We start from the raw sequence: 22,948 nt of genomic DNA on the forward strand, positions 1-22,948 counted from the left end.
CAGTAAAAGGATTATTATTTTTGCATGATGATGCTAAATTTTTAATACAGAGGAAAAGACTCATCTCAATGTCAAAATGTATTAACATCAAGTCTTTTTTGGAAAAAAGTTCATAACTTGAAAGCTCAAAGGACAAATAGGCATATTTTCTCCATTTCATTTCTCTACAGACGTAAGACATTCTAGTATTAAGCAAGTCTCTAACATTGAACTTATTATTAATAAGACAAGATGATTAACATGCTAAAGTCTAGTTTGAGTTCACAGGTGTGCTGGTTTGACTGAAAATGGGCTAATTTTCTCCATGCAGTTACAAACCTTTCTTTTTCATAGCTAGCATGCTCATTATTTGGACTGTGTTTGAGAACAAGAAGATAACACTCTGGGACAGAGTTAATGTTTTAATTGCTCTGGTCTGAGAGCCAAGGACACTCTGAGCACTCTGCCCACAAGTGTGAGGTATCGAGGAAAGGGGGCACGGATGGGGCAGAGCTTGACTGACATCCAGACTGGTCAATGAGAGTATTCCATCCTATTAGCGCCACGCTCCAGATTTAAGAGTGGGGCCTTCCGGTTTCTTGCTCTCCTCTTCTGTTCTCTCTCTCTCTCTGGGGATAGCGGGAGAGGTTTTGGTTGGGACGTTTAGCTTGGCCTTTTGCCATCTCACAGAGGCCTCTGGGCTCTTCTGCCTTTTTCCTCTCTTTTTCTCTCTCTGGGATCAGCTGCGGGACCAGGTGTGGCTTACTGGGACCAGCTGCTCAGTTGTGAATGGAGTTCGCAAGGAATTGCCTTGAGTATATTTTATTTCTATTATATATATATATATATATATATAAGTAGTGTATTAGTATTTTGATATTTTATTAAACTGTGTTTAGCTCAATCCAAGATTCTCCCTTCCCTTTTGATTCTCTCCCCTGTTGGGGGGGTGGCAAACAGGGTGAGCAAGTGGCTATCACGGTTGCATTGCTAGCTTGGGCTAAACCACACAATGGACCATAGGATTCAATTCCTGTATAAAAGCTAGCAGCCACTCTTGAAATACACCAAGATTTCTTCAAACTAATTTTGTTTCGCTATCCATGTTGAACAGAAGAGGCAGAAACAGCAGCAGCATCCTTAAGCTAAAATACCAGAAGCAGCATTTGAGTGCTCAGGATGCATCTCCACACCATTTCGAAGCAACTCCTTGCTATACCTTGATCTGTAATAGTATTTCTGAACTAGCAGTACAGAAATTGCCATTAGCTAGTATGGTAGGAACACTTCTTAGGACAGATTGCTGTTTTTCTAATCTTGTCAGCTACACTTAATGGGACATATTCTGAACACAAGGTTTTAGATAAATCAGCTAGAACACAAGTTTGCTTTAATGCCTTTTGCAATTGCAGAAGGAAGAATTGGTTGGTAAAGGCAAGCTGTAAAATGCTCCTAAAATACTGCATCTGAGAAGGTGTAAAATACTACTTGAAACGAACAGCAAGTGGATCTTTCACATACTCTATATTCTTCATAATTGCCTATCTAGACAGAAGTTATTAAATGTGTGATATAGTACATATGTGTATAATTAAAATATCATAGACAATTAATATATAGTGTAAATAGTTCAGCATAAAAATGTTATTTCACTTGCAGGCCAGTTCCAGTTCCATGTGGGAAAAAGGTATGTGATGTAGCTAATGTATTAAGGAGGCTCTCAAACAGTAACCTAAAGGGAAGCTTTAATTGGGGCTGGTTTGTTTTGTATTCCATTATCTTCCATGAAGCTAACCTCAGACTTTGTTTGGCACTTTATATATCAACACAGAGAGAAAATGCTTAGCCAGAGACCTGGACTCACTGGAATCAGTAAGAAAGGTGCTGGTGGCCTCAGACCATCTATTACTGATAAGGTTGTGTGTAGATCTCTACAGTACAAACTCTTCAAAACACATTATTGTTGCTTTTTTGAGTCAGACTGGCACCTTTTCTATGTGGTGGAGGATTAAAAATACTTTATACTTTTTCAGTTAGTTTTACAATGTTGAATGTAATCATTCTTTAAACATACAAGAAGTTGTTTTTTTTCTTTCTATTTTCTGTTAAGGAACGTAAAAATTATTAAGAACAATCATTATATCCAGTGACCTTGATTATGGGGGGAACAGCAAGGACTGGTGAGAAATTATTTTACATTTGCTTGATCAGCAATACACAATCGTTATAGAAGGCGGCTCCTATGATTGATTATTCCATTTATTAGGACTGGAAGTAGACTAGAAAAAAGGGAAAGTAATTTGTGCATGCATCAGTTTAACTAAGCTTATTTAAATGGATTTAAGTTGACAATAAACACAATTCATGTAACAGAAATTTTGGATGCTTGCTAATTTATGTTGTAGCCCACAGAATAACCAATAAATAAATGTTAACCATCTCAGATATAACAAAATTTACAAACACATTTGTTTCATTACAACAGTGAAATTGTTTGAAAGAGTGTCTTTCCTATTCTACATGAATTTTCTGAGCAGGCAACAGCCACGTTAACCCAACCTCCTGAAATCTTTATTAGGAGAAGATATGACACTACAAAGCCCTGGGAAGCCACCTCAGGTCTGAAGGTCTGAATGCAGCGTGGGTTATTCAAAGGGAACGGGCTTTGCCCAAGTCAGTACAACAACTGTTTTGAGAAATACCGTGCAAATAGTTACACCAACATAGAACTGTTAACTCTGCTCCTTCGCTGGAGTTTGCTGTCCCTCACAGCTGAACCAGAGCAAGCGACTGAGCTCTCCTTTCTCCAGCTCTCCAACTACACCATTACAACAACTTTACTAAGTCAGTGTAATGAACATTTATGAAAGAAAAGCTTTGGCCAAGGTACCGCATTACAAATCCTAATGTGAACCTGTGACCTCGGTGCACGAGTAAAAATGTATTATCAGTGACGACATACTTGTAATTCAAATTTGATTAATTATACCTGAAACCTCACCAGTTCAAATCAAAGAATTACATCTTAGCTGTCATTACTATAGATAAGTAAACTTTTGAGGAAAATAATTATTTTATTTGTTTTCATTTGCAGTATTCAGAGAGTAAAATATCATGTGAAAATACTCACAGGCTGCCTGAAGATGGAAACTCTCCTGAAATTAACTGATGTTAATCTGTATACTGGGCACAAATTTTTAGTATATACTATCTATATAATAGTATGATTATGCATAAATAATATTAATCTTCCACTGAATCAAAGCAGTTTGGGTGGGAACAACTCATACAAATACGTAAACAGCAATTCACATCCTATACATCTCCAACCCTTAATTTATAGAGACACAACTTACTGAAATCACAATTATATTACGTGTTCTGTTTCTGTGTGGGACGACTGTATGAGACGTTCAGATATTTAGGAGTATATTTAACTAGACTGCCTGTAGTAATTCCATTTCTACAGCATAACGTGACAGAAGAATGCAGTTTACAACAAAAGCATCATGTGAACCAGCCTTCTACAAAGCAGAAAATCTTATTCTTCTTCAGAGGAAAACTGTCCTAATTCCGTTTGGGAAGCAGCAGATTTCCTGCACATACATAATCCCTTGTTACAGGTAGTTTGCAGAACATACGATGTCTCTGCAATGTGCTACGCACGCGGTGTTTGCGCAGCATGTGTACAAGGACGTACCTGAATTTTCCAAGAGTGCCGCGGTTTGAACTGAACTCACTGACCTGGGCAAATTTCTGCAGTTCTGCCCAGACAGGTTAAGCAAACCTCAGGTGGGTGAAGAAGAGTCATTTGTCTGTGTGAAGTCTCTGGGGAGTGAGCTGACAGGAGCAGCCCGGGGCAGCGCTGAGCTCTGCGCTCACCCACCCCGTGGCAGCTCCAACACTTCTGAGCAGCGGCCGGTTTCTAAACCTGATTTCACTCACGCCTCATGGAGATATGCACATTCTGCTTCATCGGGCACTCCAGGTAAGCTAAATACACAGTAATTAACAATTACAACCAAATTGTCTTTCTCCACTCTGCATATCTATCACTAACACTTCCCGCTGCCTGGCGTGGTGAATGTGGTGTCCTTGTGTGCTCTACAAATCAAAGGACAGAGAACACAGGACTGGCACAGCCCAGTCCTGAAAGGTCTGAGTGATGTCTTGAATAATCACCTCAGTCTAAAAATCAAAAGATCATGCATTTTACCATTTTATTTTGAAATGCTCGCATCCTCAAGCCTCTCTTCAATTCACCAAAAACCTTCCTTGGAACCTTAGCTGTGTTAAAGAAAAAAACCTTTTTTTTTTTTCTTTAAAGAACAATAATCTTATTTCACTAGAAGCAGTTTAAAACACTACCCTATCAAAAGGGCTCAAAGCAAGTATCTCAGAAGTTGGCCATGCCTTGCATAGTCATTTCCTTATCTCTCAAGAGTAATGTAAAGGCATAAAAATTGTTACCTAATAGACAAGTTCATGTTCTAGCTAGATATACTTTCTTCTGACTTAGCTAATATTTAGTAATATTTCATTAATAAAACCAGAGGTCAGTTAACTATGATTCACCACGTAGCAGGAGAAGCATCAGAGAATATACAAATAAAACTCCGCTTTAGCCTTTGAAGAGCTGCAAATTTAAATAATGTTTATTCTTACACTGTTTAAAAATATGTGTATTTTAAAAAACACTATGAACAATGAATGCTGAGTAGTCAAAGAAAATAGTTCATGTGTAGGCCCACAGGTGCCATATTACTTTTTAACTTGAAAAACAATTTTGGAAATCAAAATCAATACACAGTTTACTAACTAAAAACAAGAATTGTATTATAAAGGATACTGTTTAAAAGGAGTTTGATTTTTCTAGTTCATAAATCTAATTGACTAACAAAATGATTTGGTGGGATCTAGTGCCAACAGCATCTGTTATTATCACACAGAAAGCTTCTCTCTGCCTGTGTAATACCATTGATAAAGTTCTGAATAACTTAAAACAAACCATTAAAATCAATAATTATAAAAAAATTATAAAAGTTGCTAAGGAAAAAGTATGGACAGGTGTACTATAATATTTTCCAAACTCAGGCACTTGGAAGCCAACTCTTTGATGACAGCTTCTTTCACTTTTCTTATATAAAATGCAATGTTCTTCTTATGTAGAAATAAGACACACATTTCATCAAAATCAACCATCTTAATGCAGACCTATATATACAAAATACCCTTCTCAGTCACATTCAATGAACGCTTCTGAAACGTTTCTGAAAAAATACTGTTCTGGAAATACTTTTCAAAAAGAATCTTGAACATTTTCTTATGCTAATCTACGCCTGTGCACTTCTACCAAAGAGAGCCACAACCCGCGCCATCACATTTCACTTGTGACACTCTCAAGCTGCACCATTTCGGGCTCATTGAACAACAGAAACCTCTTCAGCATATCAGATGATCTATTTTAAAAATCTCCCACTTACATCCTACCCAACTCATTCTTAAATTCAAAGTAACTAATTCATACAATAAACATCAACCTAGTAAAAGGTGATCAGTTTTTTCATAAGTATCAAGCACACACTCCTACTGTTTCTAACTGAACTCCCCGAATTCTTCCCGTTCTCACATCTAATTTTGCCACATCTCTGTTTCACCTTGCTTTTTACACTCTAAGGTTTTCTGGTCAAGATACTATAATTCTCTCTGTGTTCATACAACATATCACACATGATCTTGAGATAGTCAGCCTCTTGTCATTGTCACCCCCATCGTATCAATGATAACAATAACAGTAAGAATGCATGAGACAAAATTAACTTGCCCATATTTTGTTAAAACATACTTTTATTAGTCTTGATAGTGATTTTGGCCATAATTTTCAAAAGCCTCTACTAACTTGTTGAAATAATTCTCATGTCTACCCAGTGGAAAGTCCAAAAGCGCTCTGACACTCACCATGTAAAAATTGTTGCTCTTCCTTGGATAACTAAACCAGCAAAAGACAGGACTCAAGAAACTTCTGTGGTCCATTCCCAGGCACAAGGGATGATCCACTAAAAATAACTACTAACTTTGTAAAATCCAAATGTTTTTCTCTGCTTTTGGGTTTCCTCATACTGGTGCAGATAAGCAATCATTACAGAACCAGCCAAGCAGATTTGCACTGGTGCTCCTAGTAACAAATTGCAACAAGGAGTTTCTGCTACATTTCATGCCAGGAAGTTACATGAAATTTTCCTGGAGCTTCTTTCTTTGAAACATCAAATTTTCTGCCTTTCTTGGCTCTGTGTTCACCCTAGACTGGTTAGAGACATTTTCTTGTGGAGATGAAAAGTCCCAGTGTTATTATGAGATGGAACACCACTAAACCCTATCAGAGAACTGGATGACATGCTAGTTAAGTTTGTGTTTGTAAAATGTGAAAAGAACTATGAAGGAACATCCATGCATCCGAGAGGTGTGAGACAGAAATATCATGCAGGCAGTAGTAACACATCAGGCGCTCCTGATTTTTTTTGTTCTTTCTAACACCAAAATGATAATTACAGTCCAGAACTGTGCACTCAATATAAAAAGTTTAGTTAAGCACAAGCACGGAAGCTCATTAGCCCAGTAAACCACAAGAAAATGGACAGAAATGAAAATGTGGAAGGGCTCTCCTTACCCCACTGCCACCAGGGACCAAAAACCACTATTAAAGAGTTAAAAAAAGGCAACCTCTGCCAAAAAAAAAATAAAAATCACACTATAATTCTGGGTTAGGGGTGTAATTAGATTGAAATATACATTGCAACTAAAAAACCCCCAACAAACTCATCTAGAAATTAACGTAAATAGGGAATTTGCGGCTAAAGAAAAAAAGACTAGAAAGCAGAGGGCCTCCAATTTCTGATTCATATTTTAAAAGAACACAAACACGCTATGCAAAAAATCTCCCCAAAATAACATATATTTTCTTATTTGTAAGTAGAAAAAAGGCATTTTTACAGATAAGGAGGCCATTAGTAACCAAAAAGAATGTTGAAAGACAACTTTAAAAAGCACACCCAGAAAATTTGTGCCTTAGAGTCTTAAAAGTGTTTGCGAGAGTTTAATTTCAATGATGCTAATTTTCAATACATTTTGGAACACCAGAGAAATTCAGTAAGACTGCTACCATCTCCTGGCAATATTTGAAGATGGTTAGTGGTATGATCTCAGTAATTACAGAGCTCTAAGCCATTATTAATCTCAAGCAAAAATACAGCAAACTGATGAAGGGTAAATTTACTGGGAAATGACACAAATAAAACCAATGCCATTAACATCATTTTATAGAAACATGGTCAGTAAAACAAAAAGGTTGATTTAATCATCTGATAAAGCTACAAACTGTGGTCAGTACAAGTTATTCCACGGGTGAAACATACAGACTCTTGATTAGTATTTAGCTTACAGCCACACAACATTCAGAGTTGGGAAATTATTATCAGTACCATTGACTGTGATTAAGACACAGATAGAAAATAGTAGCTGTTAACAAGAAATAATAATTGAAGAAGAGTGTTTGACATTACCCCAACAAAATCATCCAGTACTAGCTCAACATTATCTAAGAGTACCATCAACGATACAGAAGTAAATACTGTTGATGGCAGTTATGGCACAAAAAGATGTTGGATTGGTTAATAAAGGTAGCAGAGCAGTTATTCAGAGTAATATGGATTGCTTTGTAAGGACAGTGTATTGCAGCCAAGCAGACTTATGTAGCAAGCAAGAAAGAAATAATGCAGGTAACACCCAGAAAAGGGTGCATAAAAGACAAGGACTTAAATACCATCTTTGTGGCATAGAAACAATTCAATACAAATGCCAGTGAAATCTTATGACAAGTAGGAGTAATAAGAATCCCCACACACGTAAGTGCATGGCACCAGAGATGCTACTTTTGTTCACAGCATTAGCGATACTGGAATAGTGATTACAGGTGTATAGCCCCCGCACTGTTTTCCAAAGATGGCAAAGATTTTGGTTTTTCTTCATGTTTTCTCCATAAGTCACCAAAAAAGGTGTTAAGGTGTTAACCAGAATGCCCCACATGCTGTTATTAGCACAGTGAGGTATTCAGAAAGTTGTGTGAAAAGAGCACAGCAGCAACCTGCAAAGGCTGCAGAGAACCAGTGAGTGTTAAATGAACACAGAAACAGCCTCTGGTCCATTCCAGGAGAGTAAGAGAGCTCAAACCTAATGTTAGTGACCAGGCAGTGTTGACAGCGGTATACGTACTGTGGTAAGACAGATTTTATCACTGATGGGTTCTGGGGTTATTTCCTATCATAGCAATTACTTAATGCTGAAGACACCTAAAGAACCATACAGTGCTTCTTTGCTTTGTTACATTGTGGCTCTTCAACCTGTAACCTCAAAAAAACCCCTGAATAAAGGTAGACCTTTTGCCAAACGTCTCTATTTGAGAGAGCTAGACTGCCATAGCCTTAAATCACAGAATCACAGAATGTTAGGGAATGGAAGGGACCTCGAAAGATCATCTAGTCCAATCCCCCTGCCGGAGCAGGAACACCTGGATGAGGTTACACAGGAATGCGTCCAAGCGGGTTGTGAATGTCTCCAGAGAAGGAGACTCCACAACCCCCTGGGCAGCCTGTTCCAGTGCCCCGTCACTCTCACTGTGGAGAAGTTTCCTCTCATATTTAAGTGGAACCTCCTGTGTTCCAGTTTGTACCCATTTCCCCTTGTCCTATCATTGGTTGTCACCGAGAAGAGCCTGGCTCCATCCTTGTGAAACTCACCCTTTATATATCTGTAAACATTAATGAGGTCACCCCTCAGTCTCCTCCATGCTAAAGAGACCCAGCTCCCTCAGCCTTTCCTCATAAGGGATATGACAGCAGTGGTCCAAGTACATTATCACGTATATGCCCAGGAACTAACTGTACCTGTGGCTTCACCACGGAAAAACCTGAAAGGCAGCTGGATAGCAAACCACGTTCTTGTGGTAGTCTCCTGTTTGCTGATTACTTTTGGCTTACCTGGTCGTGAGACCCTTGAGCTGCTGAATGCTGCTCCTCGCAGGCTGCTGTCAAGAGTCTGGGGGTTGGAGTTACCATGGAGATCACCGCATCTGACAGCTGAGAGGGCTGCAATGAGAGACACAGGTACTCATCAGCCAGTTTCCATCCCCTCATCAAAACAACGGGATTTGAATCCTTTTGCTTTGGGCATTTGCTAAGGTACTATCTCCCAATTTAGGAGCTTTGGACAAAAAAAACCCACCACCCATCAGAGAGGGAATCAAAGAGGCAAGGGCCAGCCCCAGCAACTCACAGCTTTCAAGGGCCTTGCAAAGCCCTGCACTTTTTCAGGAACCCAAAAGTGTCCCAATATGCATTGAGCATGGCTCAACATTTTTCAGCCTCTTTGGCCAAGTGCAACACCAGCAAACAACTCATCCAGAACCGCTGCAGAGCACAGGGCAGAAACACCAGAGAGTTGTCCCAGAGCAGCGCGGGGCACCCAAAAGGGCTCCCTGAGAAAGCTCCTGCTGGGAACTGACTGAGTATCACTTCTGTGCAAAAAGAAGTAAGCAGGCCAAAGAAATTACCTTCCCGCATGTTGAGGGAGGAAAGTCTAAAGGAAAGCATTTACAAAATTTGAAGATGCAAGATAGTCTGGCATTCCATTGCAAAAATAAACCTATTTGCAGACTTCTCCATGCCTACCATTAAGCATGATAAGTAAAGCCTTATCTCCTATTTCCTCTGCCATTCAACCACCATCTATCTACAATAGTTTCCTGCTCCTGCATTGCAAGCCTTAAGCCCTATGCTCAGTTTTTGTCTATGTAATCTAATAATTAAATGCTGTAAAGTGAAATGAGATATTCATTGGAGACTTTTAAAATTAATTATACTCTTCCACACAAACATCTAACAGCTTTAAAAACTATACATTAAGGAGCATTTTATGATATAATCAATTTAATAAATAACATATTTAAACACATAATCAGGAGAAGCTTTCATAAATCCAGCTCTAATTCTCAGTCTGCAGTACTACAGCATGTTCTCATTTACATCACTGTGAGACAAATACACTATCTAACCAAACACAACTACTGACCTGTGAAAGAGTTATACCTATTCTAATCAGAGGTGAATCACTATACAAGGGACCAAAAATGCCTATGCAAGCATCATAGAACTCCATAGTTTTTCTGAGTTGGTCTACTGAATGCATATGAACCTCCCTGGCTACCTATACATTATAATTACCAATCTAATTCTCAGATAGCATTCTGACATGACTGTTGTCATCTCTCCATCTTATATTTGAATTGTATCCCATCTCAGTTTTCTGCAGAGCATGTTATATTGATGGAAAATATAACATGCTCAAGAAGCGTAACTCTGTGTAAATATAAAATCTGAAAATCCAAGCAACAATTAGAGGATTTTTGTGTTACAAATTCTCTACGTCTTATGGGAAAACTGTTAAGAGTATTATTATATTAAAATGATCTCTATTCAATACAATATGCTGTGCAACAGTAACTAACACATACTGAGGCTGCTCTGATGACAAATACCAGGAAAATAACTGGTTCATCTGTGCTGAAGGCTGCTGCAAGATTCATGGAGTTTAAAGGACACTGTAAAATATCAGATACTCATATCGTGTAGATGGAAGTATTTTTATTGAAGAAATTGTACTAGTTCTTTTTGCCATTATTATACTCATGGTTAGGCCACGTTTTCATCTTTTCTGTTAATGCATCTTATATAGTGGATCACTGGAGCTTTTATTGGTGACAGGATCACGTCAAGGCCGCTTGTCTTCCCAAGCCAACGCAGAGCAGGCAGGAGGTGTCACCAGGGGCAGCACCGGCTGGAAGGGCTGACCGAGTCCTCTGGTTAAGACTGGCTTTGCTTACCTTGCCGGATAACTAATTGGTAAATACATCGATACTGACTCTCTACCAAAAGTTTTTTTTGTACAAAGACTAGGGCCAAGTAAATAAATGATTTTCAAGAACGAAGCAATGCGAAAGAGACAAATCAGAGATGAAAAGAAATTATTTCTTTATTATTAATTACCCATAAGTGTCAGCGACACGGAAAAGCTACACGGATTTCCCTCACAATTGGGTGAGAGCATACATGTGGATGGGTGTAATAATTTGTCATTCTACCACATGCACCTACCCATAAGGCTTTAATCAACAATAAAACGATTTCTTAAAATCTAATTTCATGCAGACATAAGTGCTAATATAAGCTTTGAAATAAATTCTATGCAAAGAGAAGTTGCGAAAGTGATTAGAGCACTGTAAAAATACCTTAATATGAAATATTTAAGAGTTCAACTTGTACAGTTTATGGGGGAAAAAAAAAGACAGATGATCTGATTACAGCACCTAATTGTTTTCATAGGGAGAAAGTACTAAGTACTGGCTGGCTTGTGAATATAGAAAAGAAGGGTATACATAAAACAAATCAGCATCTGGAAGCTGATGCTAAATTCAAATGAGAAATAAAGCACATGCTTTGCACCACCTGTGACTAACCATTAAAGCACAGCTATCCAAAGGAGAATGCAGAGATTCTCCATTTGTTGATATCAAGTTTTAGTGCAACTTTTCTAGAATATGAATTTTTGTAAAAATACAAGTTATTCCGCAGTCATATGCAAGTTACTGGGCTACATACAGACAGGCAAAGTTTGCAGTATGGAAAAAGGAAGATCAGGTGATACAGTAACCCCTTGCTGGTCATAAATTAAATATATTATGATCTGAAGTGATTGTTTAGCTTTGTAACTAAAGCACTGGATGACGGTGAACAGTGTGCACGCCAAGCTGCTGGTGCTGGCACATACTTAGTGACACATCTGTGCATCTAACACACACGTATAGTGAGAGAGCAGGTGCGTGTTCAGGCCGTATGTGGAGTCAGAGAATTACAACCTTCCTTCTAAAGACAAGTAGACTACATTCTGCCACAAATAAGATTCTGGCTTCTAATTTAGAAAGCTAGTTCCTTCCTCCATGAGCTGAAGGGACTCAGTCACGGGACAGCGGTAGCAAGAGCTCTCTTCACATTTGAGTCATTTGAGGCATTAGTGAGATGACTGACAGCAGGCAATACCACTGCCGCTCCCTAAATCTGTGCCTCCGCTCCACAGACGTAGAACAATGAATAACAGTGCTTCGTGATATTAACTGTTTGCCAGTCCATCCCAGCAGGCAGTAAGCTTTCTGGGCAGAAAATGCTTCCTAGTAGGGTATTTCAGCAGGTCAGACAAGCAGCTCCCCACCTCAGTGAAAATCCAGGTGCTGCCATGACCCCGCAGCATCACAACTCTAGCTCCGTTCCTACAGCACAGCCCTACTCTGGGGGGAGTGGGAGGAGAAAAGGAAATAAGAAAAAAGTAATTGCCTAAATGTTACACTGAGCTGCTCTCATAGTTAACAACCATAAAGATTTTGTCCCTTAAGCAAAGATATGGAAAAATATTGGAAGTGCCAACTTAGCTAGTGTTAGTGCTGTTGCGACGCTTTGGGCTGCCAAGCTGCCAGTAAATTTAAACATGTTTAAATATCAAGCAAAAATAATAGTTCAAAAATTTCATTCATTTTCACTGATTGTAAATCTGGTCCATATGGTATGACTTTGGACGTTGCACTACTTTGGAAAACACAAAAGTCAGCCAAACGATGTAAATAGGTCCATCGATCTCCGTATCTCTCAGCTGCTCCATCAGACACCACCTCCCTGAAGCAAAACCATGGAAAACACTGACATCCAACTCGCACACAGTCGATACAAAAATCCCTGCTTACATCAGAAGTGCAAATTCAGCTGAAGAACGCTAAAGTTGCCTTTCACCCCATCCCCAGTTGGGACATGGCTGAGCACAAGCTTGGTGGCTGCCGAGCCACACAGCACCACCTACATCGAGAGGTCAATAAAGTCACAGTCACTTAAAGGAAGCCTGAATTTGGTGCCACAGATGAAACACTGTATTTATCCACTGCTTCATACGTATATTTCCTTTTGCAGGCACCTGCATATCTTTAGGAAAACGAAACTGGGGGCCGGATTTATAGGAGGCACTTGAAGTTATCAGCTGTGCAGGTGTCTAGGGGTAAGAACACCTAAATAGTACAGTAAATTTACTCTTGATTTAAACCCAGAGTAATTAGTCACGTCATTTAGGAAGATGTTCTTGTAAATCCTGCTAAATTTCTCTAAATAGATTTAGAGGAAGTGGTTGAGTCACCATCCCTGGAGGTGTTTAAAAAGCATATAGATGAGGCTTCTAGGGATGTAGTTTAGTGGCAGAGTTAGATTATGGTTGGACTTGATGATCTTGAGGGTCTCTTCCAATCACAATGATTCTATGATTTTTCCAGTCTGATTTATGTTTAAATACTATTTCTGCCTAGTTTCCAGTAAGTTGTTTATTTTTACTAGACAACATTGATGAGGAGAAACCAAACCAGTAACATTACTACTCTGTTCCATCACACTTCTCTTTACACTGTTCCATAACAGAAAAAAAAAACATTAATTGGGTGACTAGTTTATTATCCCTCTCCTTTCTGGCTTCTAAAGACACAGAGGAGTTTAAGTCATAAATAGGCCATCTTCAACAGGCACTGAACTACAAAAGCATTTTTGAGGGATTTCCCTATATCTCTGGGGAAAAAAGTGCAGGATACCTAGTGCACAACATTAATATTTTGCTTTCTTTCAAACTGATAAACAGCTTTAATATTTTCAAATAACCCCTGGGGGATTATAGTTAAACAGGACTATATGGAAGATTCCAATAGGACATCAATAATTATGCCACCTTTCTGCAAAAAAATAACTTAAAATGTATTTTCCAAAGGACTTCCTAAAAAGTGTGTACGTATGAGTGAAAAAAACATTCCAACATTTGCAAAACTTCTGCTGATGCGCCAGGTTTTTAGTTTCTTTATAGATTAACATCATACATAAACATAATCACAGAGGTATGACCGCAGCTGTGGCCACCCTTGGGGCATGACCTGCAATTAGCAGGCACAAAGATCATGGGTAACACTGCAGTCATGTGGAGCCACAACCGGGACCTCTATTTTCAACACAACACAACGTGCTGGGTTTCTCTGTCGTGTTTCCACAGAGCACCTGTGCACTGGAACTTCAATCTCCGTTCAGAAAAGCCCACACAATGCCTGCATATTAATGTATTTGCCCTAAGGTCTTACAGAGAAAATAAATAGAATTCAACGGCTTGCTATGATAAAAAATTTCCTCTCCAGGTACTTGTGTATTTGTCTTTCCCCTGTAGCCACCTCCTCTAAAGGAAGTTAGGAAAGTTTTATTTTATATGCACCATAGATGAATGGTCAGATTTGATGAAGGAAACAAATTAATGAGTCAGTCAGAAACCAGAGTCAACTTTGAAATAAATAGTACTAGTGCAAAAAGTTTTCCCATGGTAAAACCTGAGCCAAAGCAATAAAAAAAACCTTAGGAATAACCCGTCTTCGCAGAAAAACTTAAAATACTTTGACTTGAGAGCCTCCCCCCAGAACATGGCAGTCTTTCAGGTGCAGTTCACAGGGCCTGGGCTGCCACTTTGAAGGCAGTGTCTGGAGGGAACACAAAACTGCAAGTGGAAACTCTTTTCATGTTTCTTCTTAACTAAGTCTCTCAAAGCTAGCAGACATCATGACATTAGGAGTTCCAGAAGCACAGCCTCATTAATCTGGCCATATCCTGCCACCCCCTTTATGCAGGCTCCTCCAGAGATCAATTAACTCTTACCATCCTGAACAGTAACTTAATACAACCAGTCTTAGAGCCAGACCAGAAGCCACAGTTACAGCATCGATTCTCAAAAAATATTTACCACAGTCAATGCTTTGCCTGCACAGACGCTTCAATAGCTTTAGATTTTTCTGCTTCACCTGTGTATTTCAATGTAGTAGATATTCTCCCTATCATGCATAATAGTTTCAGAGGCAGGAGATACACGAGCTATCTATCATTATTTGATATGCAAGTACTTTCAGCAGTGATAACAAATTCATGGGAAGCTGAGCTGTCAGTAACCAAGGCAGGTACCAAGACGATTTTTTACAGTACATGGATTCATGGGTGCTGTAGCATCCAACACAGCAATTCTGGTAAGTTTTTATGAGAAAGATACACATGGATCACGTAGCACAACATTTATTTTCCCAACCCTTAGGCAAACAGAATGCTATTTTTCTAATTAACAAGTCCAGATTAAAACAAAAATAAAATCCTTCTCTCTTGATGTGAACTCATAAGATTTCTGCTGAACTTTATAAAACATGAAACAAAAAGCACAGCATGTCTAGGACTGTTGTGATGGAAACATAAAGAAAAGCACTTAATTATTAAATCTGTGATACTGCAGGTAGATGAGAAAGAATGATCTGCTTCAGAAGCACCGAACTGTAATCCTCCCGTTTGTCTATTTAGCTCTACCTCAGGCAAAAGCAGAGGAGAAGAAACAGCAAAGAAGAAAAGAAGAAAAGAAACAGCAAAGAAGAAATGCATCGCCCTAACAATCACCATTAAATGATTTAAAAGTGCAAGCTTAAAAAGAGAAAAGATCTGTCATTCTAACCTAAGAAGTGAACCTTCAAGTCTTTGGTCCCCGGTTGCGCAAACACTGCATTGCTTTCAGCATGCACACCTTGGGGGTACCCAACTGCAGAGCAGAACGTGGAAGGATTTGTTGTTTCCCACATCTGGACGATGCAGAGTGTGTACAGTTTTCTCAAGGTGAATCAGTAATGTGAACTGCAGCCCACAGCAAAGACAGAGCTGGTGCAATTTTCTTAAACAAGGTTTAATGCGTGTAGCCAATATCATCAGCTTCGGTTTGGATTAGCTGCAGTTTCCAAGAAATTTTGAAGGTGGGATACAACTGGCACTGTGGTGACATAATCTTGATGTTGCGGAGGCATAAATAACCGTTGCAAGGTCAGGCTTTAAGAGAAATAACTACAATTAATTTACTACAGCAGAGATGGCAGGCACTTTGGACATGCCACAGGGGATTTGGGGAGCGGCTTGTCCCCAAAGAGCCTTTTATAACTTCATCTCGTGTGGAACTTCAGCTACACGTCACTGTCACCAGATGCATGTATGTGGTAATTAATATATTTAAGTTGCATTTTCCCCTTACTTTACAGTGATTGTATGAAACACTCTAGGCTAGAAGCTGCTGAATCAGGAAATGGATGAGAAGCTAACTAAAATGTCTTTCTAGTTATTGATTCCTGGTCTCTGTTTCATGTCGGCTTCCTAGAATCCATCCAGCACAAGCACGAAAAGGGTAATGAGTTTCTGAACACACACTCTAATAGTGCACACTGCATCAAAGATTTCAGTAATTGCCTGGATGCTGCTTCCCAGCAGTACTAAACAACTTAAACATAATTAGCTGGAAGCCCTATGGGCTGCATTTCACCACTGGAACACCTCTTACACTAATCCATTTATCAGGCTGACAGATGACTGAATCACTGGTACTGTGGACCCATTCTACTAATAATGTTTCTTAAGCCAACATTTTTGCTTGTTCCTTATGCAGTACATTTTTGCAAAGAAAAAAATCTGCATTATTTAAAGCAGAGAGAAAACCAGACATACAATACATTAATCTCTTCCTAGCAATGGACAATGCTATTTGTTTGATTAGACCACTACGTATAAAGTGCTGGTGCTATCAGGCAGAAAATGGAAACAGAATGTATGCATTATGGAACTGTACAATGCCAAAAAATAATAGGGAAACATGCAAACACTGAAAGAGCCTTTGGAAATTTTCCAGCCATTCAGAAATTTTTGCAAGTTTGGATAAGAGGATAGTTTTCAGGGTTTCCTTCCAGATGATGGCCTGGCTATAGCTTTCAAGCCAAAATTTCTCCATACTACTTACTTTTTGTACATCCTTCTGAATGACAGGTGACAAAAGACATTTTTAAAATGTTTGAACTATATGCAAATAGCCATGATTTGAACATCATGCTGCCACAGAACTATGCACTTTGCAAGCTGGTAGAGAATTTTCACGGAACTACAAAAAATATGTAATTTCTTAGCCAGAGTTTTCTAATGTTGTACCAAAAACTATTTTATCGTTGTATCCCTGCGGCTTCTATTTCTAGACAGGTTCCAATAAGTGAACCTCTGCAGGGGCTGAAATTTTGATGACTGCAGACAAAGTCTTCCCAAAATGTGTCAACTATTGAAATGAAGTAATTATAAAAATGCTGAATTCTCTCTCATCAAATTCTTTTAAACGATAAAAAAAATTACTCTAGGATGTTATACTGTTATGCTTCCTTTGTAACAAGTTGTGGGACAGAAAATAAAAAGGGACAAAGTTGGTAATGGCCAGTTTGAGAATACAGAAAAAAGAGGGCATCCCTCTTTTAGACTTGTTATACTGTGGTCAATAATCCATATTCTCACTTGGAACCACCAGAACCCAGCTGGACTGGTACCATTGTTTCATCTGCTTATTTCCCCTGGATATTCTCACTGTGGACAGAGAAAATCTTCATGTCACAAAACAATAAGAAGAAAATACTCCTTGTACTACTTCAATATGAGCCTAATATGCTTGTTGTAAACCTGACAGTCGACATTCATTAATTTGCTTAAAAATAATATTGCAAGTTAAACTATGGCCTCATCCTTTTAGCTGGGAAGATGACCACCAGTACGAGTTCAATTCCAAAGGCTATACTTAACTATTTAACAATGAATAAGATAATTTAACTATAACTATTCAGGGATCAGAAACAAACTGATTTAGCTTGTTAATCAAGCAGCAGCAAGACAAAATTCAGTCAGCACTTCCCTTGATCACAGTCCAACCATCCATCTCAGAAAAGAGTGAAGGAACGGCAGGTACTCAGACATTGCCAGACTTGATTTTGTAAAAAAAGGCAATCACAGGTTTTCACCCTGTCTGGTAACGTACCTAGCAGGTTATTAACTACTGAGCTGTTGGAGATTTCTTCATGTGAACCCAGGAGCAGAAATCTCAGTTTCACATGCACTCTCCACCCACTCCTTCCCGCCGGCCTGAAACTGGAAAATTCATCCCAGGACACTGATGCTTGTGCATCAGCCAGCCAACCCCTGTCATTCAAAGCCAGACCTTCCTTCCCAGCTTCATCTCCTCTGTTTTGTATATTTCCTACCTCTACATGCAGTTGGTGGCTGGTCAAGAGAGGTGTTCCCCAGGGCTCAGTACTGAGGCCAGTTCTGTTTAATGTCTTTATCAACAATATGGAAATGGGGATTGTGTGCACCTTCAGTAAGCTTACAGACGACAACAGGCTGAGCAGGAGTTTTGATCTGTTCAAGGGTGGCCCAGGTGGCCAAAAAGGCCAACAGTATCCTGGTGCGTATCAGGAATAGCGTAGCCAGCAGGACCAGGGAAATGATCGTTCCCTGTACTCAGCGCTCGTGAGGCCACACCTTGAATCCTGTGTTCGGTTTTGGGCCTCTCATCATAAGGAGGACATCTAGTTCTTCTAGTTGGAAGAACTAGAGAATTCAGAGAGGGTGACGAAGCTGGTGAGGGGTCTGGAGCACAAGTCTGATGAGCAGCAGCTGAGGGAACTGGGGCTGTTCAGCCTGGAGAAAAGGAGGCTGAGGGGAGACCTGATCACTGCCTACAACTACCTGAAAGGAGGTTGTACCATGGAGGGGGTTGGTCTCTTCTCCCAAGTAGCAAATGACAAGATGATAAGAAATGGCCTCAAGTTGCACCAGAGGAGGTTTCAATTGAATATTAGGTAATATTCCTTCTGAAAGTGCTGTCAGTCATTGGAACAGGCTGCCCAGGGAAGTGGTGGAGTCACCATCCCTGGAGGGGTTTAAAAGACGTGTAGAGGTAGCACCTAGGGACATGGTTTAGTGGTGGACTTGGCAGTGTGAGGTTAACGGTTGGACTCAATGGTCTTAAAGGTTTTTTTCCAACTGAAATTATTCTGATTCTATGATCTTTGGACTTTTCAAGTCCCGACTGGGCCAATGATTCTATGATCTTTGGACTTTTCAAGTCCCGACTGGGCCAATTCCAGAAGAGCCTGGTCTAATCCCAGAGCTGGTCCTTCTTTGAGTCAGGTGTTGAACTAGAGACCTCCTGAAGTCCCTTCCAACCTTAATTATCTTATGATCCCAGTATAATAATCTCTGCATATTAAAACTACACATGCTTGTTGTGCTTTTTACACAAGAAACTTAATAAGGAACATAAGGGCACAAAGACGCATGTTCAATTAAGACAGACCAAAGGTCTTAAAGAGAGAACAGGAGATGTTCTTTCTGATCATACAAAGTTTATGCTGGTTAAGTAACTATAACGATGCTTAAGACTGATGACTAAAGACGCAGAATGGTTTTTTTATACTGCAGATTACTTTCCAGCATTTTTTCCTTTTACCTAACCCATTTGTAGAGCCATAGGAATAAAAACTACTTAAATTACAGTTTAACTATGTGAATTGTAATACCTCCCAATTAAAATGCATGATATACAGTAAGAAGTTATATTGTCTGGATATCAAAAATGCAGCTGAGAATACTGGCTAGAGAAATACATTAAATGGAAAAAAAAAAAAAAGAGCAGACACACGAATTTATCTGAAGTAAACAGGACTGTGAAAAACATGAGTTTTTCAAAACATGAAGCCAAAAATCCCTCCAACAGATGTCATACAGACTCTGTGGTAATAACCACTGGTCTGGCACCTTCTCAGTCTGAGGAACCCAATCCTTCGAGCTGGCCAGTAACGTAGATATTACACCACGCTGGAACTTTTTAATACTCTAAGACACTCTAAGAGTCAGCAGTAGTTCAATTCCAGAAAATAATTCCAAAATTATCATCTGCATGCAGGAAGTATCTTCTCTAAATTTTGGTCCAGTTGATTAGTTAATCTGATTAACCTGATGGTTGATACTAGTTGTCTCATCATCACATGCCTCACAGGAGTAAATGGGTGTGTATATCTCTACACTGAGGCTAAATTCACCTCTTTACTACCATACGTGAGAAAAGTTTGTATAACAAGATTGCTTTAATTAATTTGAATACAGCATTATCTCTCAATATATGTGATGTTCTATACTTCAATGCAATTCTGATACCATAGATGGTATGATCTAACCATCTTTGGTTTGGTTTCATTTTTCCATCTACTTTAAGAGGTATTTTAGCTAATAAAACTCAGAGATTTTTAATGACTCCCCAGTCCATACTTCATTAAAGGGACACACAGTAAGAGTAGTCACGATGTTAGCATTAACAAATGGTTATTTAAATGTTTAGTCAATACATTGTTTATATTCTCAATCTCATGGTATGTTCAGACACAGTAAAGGTGTAAAGTACATTTCAAAGTCATTAAAAAAAAAATCTTAATCAAGTGTCACAACTTAAACAAACAAAAATGCAAAACCACACCAAAGCTTGAAAATTCAACTAATTAGTTAAACTTGCTGAGCAGGGAGACGGACTTTGGAAATGCGGAAGACTGCAAAGCTAAACTGCGTTCGTTTTTCCTGAAGCTTCTTTGGCCTTGCTACTCCAACATGAGAACTCAAAGTTCATGATTATGTTGCTCCAAATGTAAGTTCTTGAAAGGCTGCAAGGACCAAAGAGATTAAAAGTGAAAGAATGGAAGTGCTTCTTACTACTTTCAGCATCATGAATGGTCTCGTAGTATTTAATGCTTAGGTGTACACTACTTTTATTTAATAAATTATTCTAGTCCTGTTCGATAAATAGTAGCTCTCTTATTTGAAATGCTAAACTGAGAAATTAAGAACATCTGAAAGCCATACAAATCAGGACAACAACCCAAATTAAAATGCAGACGTCTTCAATTCGTATATATATATGTGTATGTCCTAACACAACACTGCACCTTCACGGAAATTTTATAGCACTGAATTTTAATCAGCCAGTGTGTAATATGACTTGTACTCAGCATTAAAAGGTGATTTTTCCCAGGGTCTGAGAAATGCAATTACCATTGACATCAAAACAAAAGGGAAGCAGCCTGCAGTTCTGGAAACCATGTCAGTCTTTTCATCTTGGAAACTAAACTCTCCTGCAAATTGAGAAGATATGGAAAGTGAGAACAAGTATTTGCACAGAAAGATATCTGCTTTTATTGTGCTATATTAAATGAAGTAGAACCTTTTCATTTCATGATAGAACATGTCAGGGATATTCATGGCAGTTTACTTCGATTCCAGTTTAAGTATATGTATATGGACGCTGATGCCTAAAGCTGGGTTGTATGAACATTCAGTCTTCATTACAATGAGTGGTTTTCTTCTATTACATTGGCTGGAAAAGAAGGACCTAATAGCAGAAGATTCACTGAAGCTACGGAATTATAGCAATGGTGGTGGGAACAAAAACCAGATTTTTGCATCTTTCTGCATCTCAGTTTACAGATTTTGCTTATTTTACATTTAAGTGTTTTAGCGATATGGAAGGTACAGACATTTTTTGCCCTACCCTTTGAAATTATTTGGGAAAATTATGAGGCATAGGCTAAGAGGCTTATAAGCTCTGTTTGGAAATTTTGGAAGACAGGTATTAAAAACTTCAATTTCATCAGGGTAGCAGTAAGTCTACCTATATTCCCCATTCTATCCCCTATAGTGTGCAATTTCAGGCTGCAGTCATGCTTCTTGCTCTGACTGAAGCTGCACTGGTGCAGCCTTATTCCCCTGCTTCTCGTAATCACTCTTCCCTTACATTCCTGCTGAACATCACTGCCCCTCAGTATCTGTGGAATAACTGCTTATGTCAAAATGATTCTGATTAAAAGAGCTCCGAGAGCTGGTGTTAGAAAGAGTTTAGACTAACCTAGATTATAGTGAACAGATCCGGTTAGGGAGTGACTACAAGATCAATTAAATCTCATGGGAGCAATACTGAACTGCTGTGAACAGTGGGGGACAGAAGCCTATTCAGCCAATTCAGCTGCTGCTGGAACAAAATGTATGACACACAGAGAACTGCCCTCGTTCTTATGTTGTGGGTTTTTTTTCCTTTTCTTTTTTTCCCCTAATATCTGAAATCCTAAAATTGTTATTCCTGATTCATGCTGCCAAGTTTCCTCAAAACAATTACCTCTCCAGCAGTAAGCATGCTCAGACCTTTGCAGAAGCCAAGGCACATCAATATGGTAGCTAAAAAACCCCACCCAAAACAAACGCCTGACCCCTCCACCCCAAACGCCACCTCAGTAAACCAGCAGTGAGTTTAAACACAGTCATCTTGGCGTCCTCAGTTCACCTTGTTATTGCACCTCCAGTTGCTGCAGCACAGACGGGATGCAACGTCTCCCACTGTGTGGGGACTGCCCCTCGAGCTGAGCCATATGTTTTGCAATACCTAGAAACAGCAGGATAAGATAAGGAAATCTCTGCAGCCTTAAGGCAGAGCTGCTTTGATTTCACTGCTCTGTGTCCTGCCCCCCCCCTTTTATTTTTAAACGTGAGCTTTCGGAATTTAATTTATCTAGGTTAAGCCTACAGAAAAAAAAAAAAAAAACACAAAACCAAAAACAAACAAAAAAAAAACCCACCACCAAACAAATACTGTGTTTGTGTGTGCCTCTGTGTGTGTGTGTGTGTGTAATGCCTAGGAAATCTCCTGTGTTATCTGTCTGTGTAACATTTTACCTTCCACTAGACAAATATATTTTTAAACAGTCTGTAATCAAAACAACATTCTCAGCATTCAAGACATTCTGTCATCACCGCCCATTTGCTGCCCTCTAGGTTTCTCTCAGCTGGCAAATTTCCCATTTAAGGAATTATCAGATTCATCTGCTTAGACAAGGCTGCAAAATAAAATGAAAAGCTGGATTATTCTAGAGAACTCATATTTTACT

The 22,948-nt window shown here is 39.1% G+C and overlaps 1 protein-coding gene across 7 annotated transcripts in view; it reads right to left on the minus strand.

Annotated features, from left to right (window-relative positions):
- Positions 1–22,948, minus strand: part of TBL1X (transducin beta like 1 X-linked) — a 202,917-nt gene that overhangs the window by 85,893 nt on the left and 94,076 nt on the right. For 6 of the 7 annotated variants that reach the window (XM_021287590.2, XM_005502530.3, XM_065073616.1 and 3 more), the window contains one exon: positions 9,012–9,119. The exons of the other annotated variant lie outside the window; for it this stretch is intronic. Coding sequence is in view for 1 of the 6 variants with exons in the window: in XM_065073616.1 (XP_064929688.1) it covers positions 9,012–9,119 (108 nt within the window). In the remaining 5 variants the exon portion in view is untranslated. The remainder of the gene's footprint in view (positions 1–9,011; positions 9,120–22,948) is intronic. 7 annotated transcript variants of the gene reach the window in all.

This window comes from Columba livia, chromosome 1 (assembly GCF_036013475.1).
Source record: "Columba livia isolate bColLiv1 breed racing homer chromosome 1, bColLiv1.pat.W.v2, whole genome shotgun sequence".
In the NCBI taxonomy this organism is placed as follows: domain Eukaryota; kingdom Metazoa; phylum Chordata; class Aves; order Columbiformes; family Columbidae; genus Columba; species Columba livia.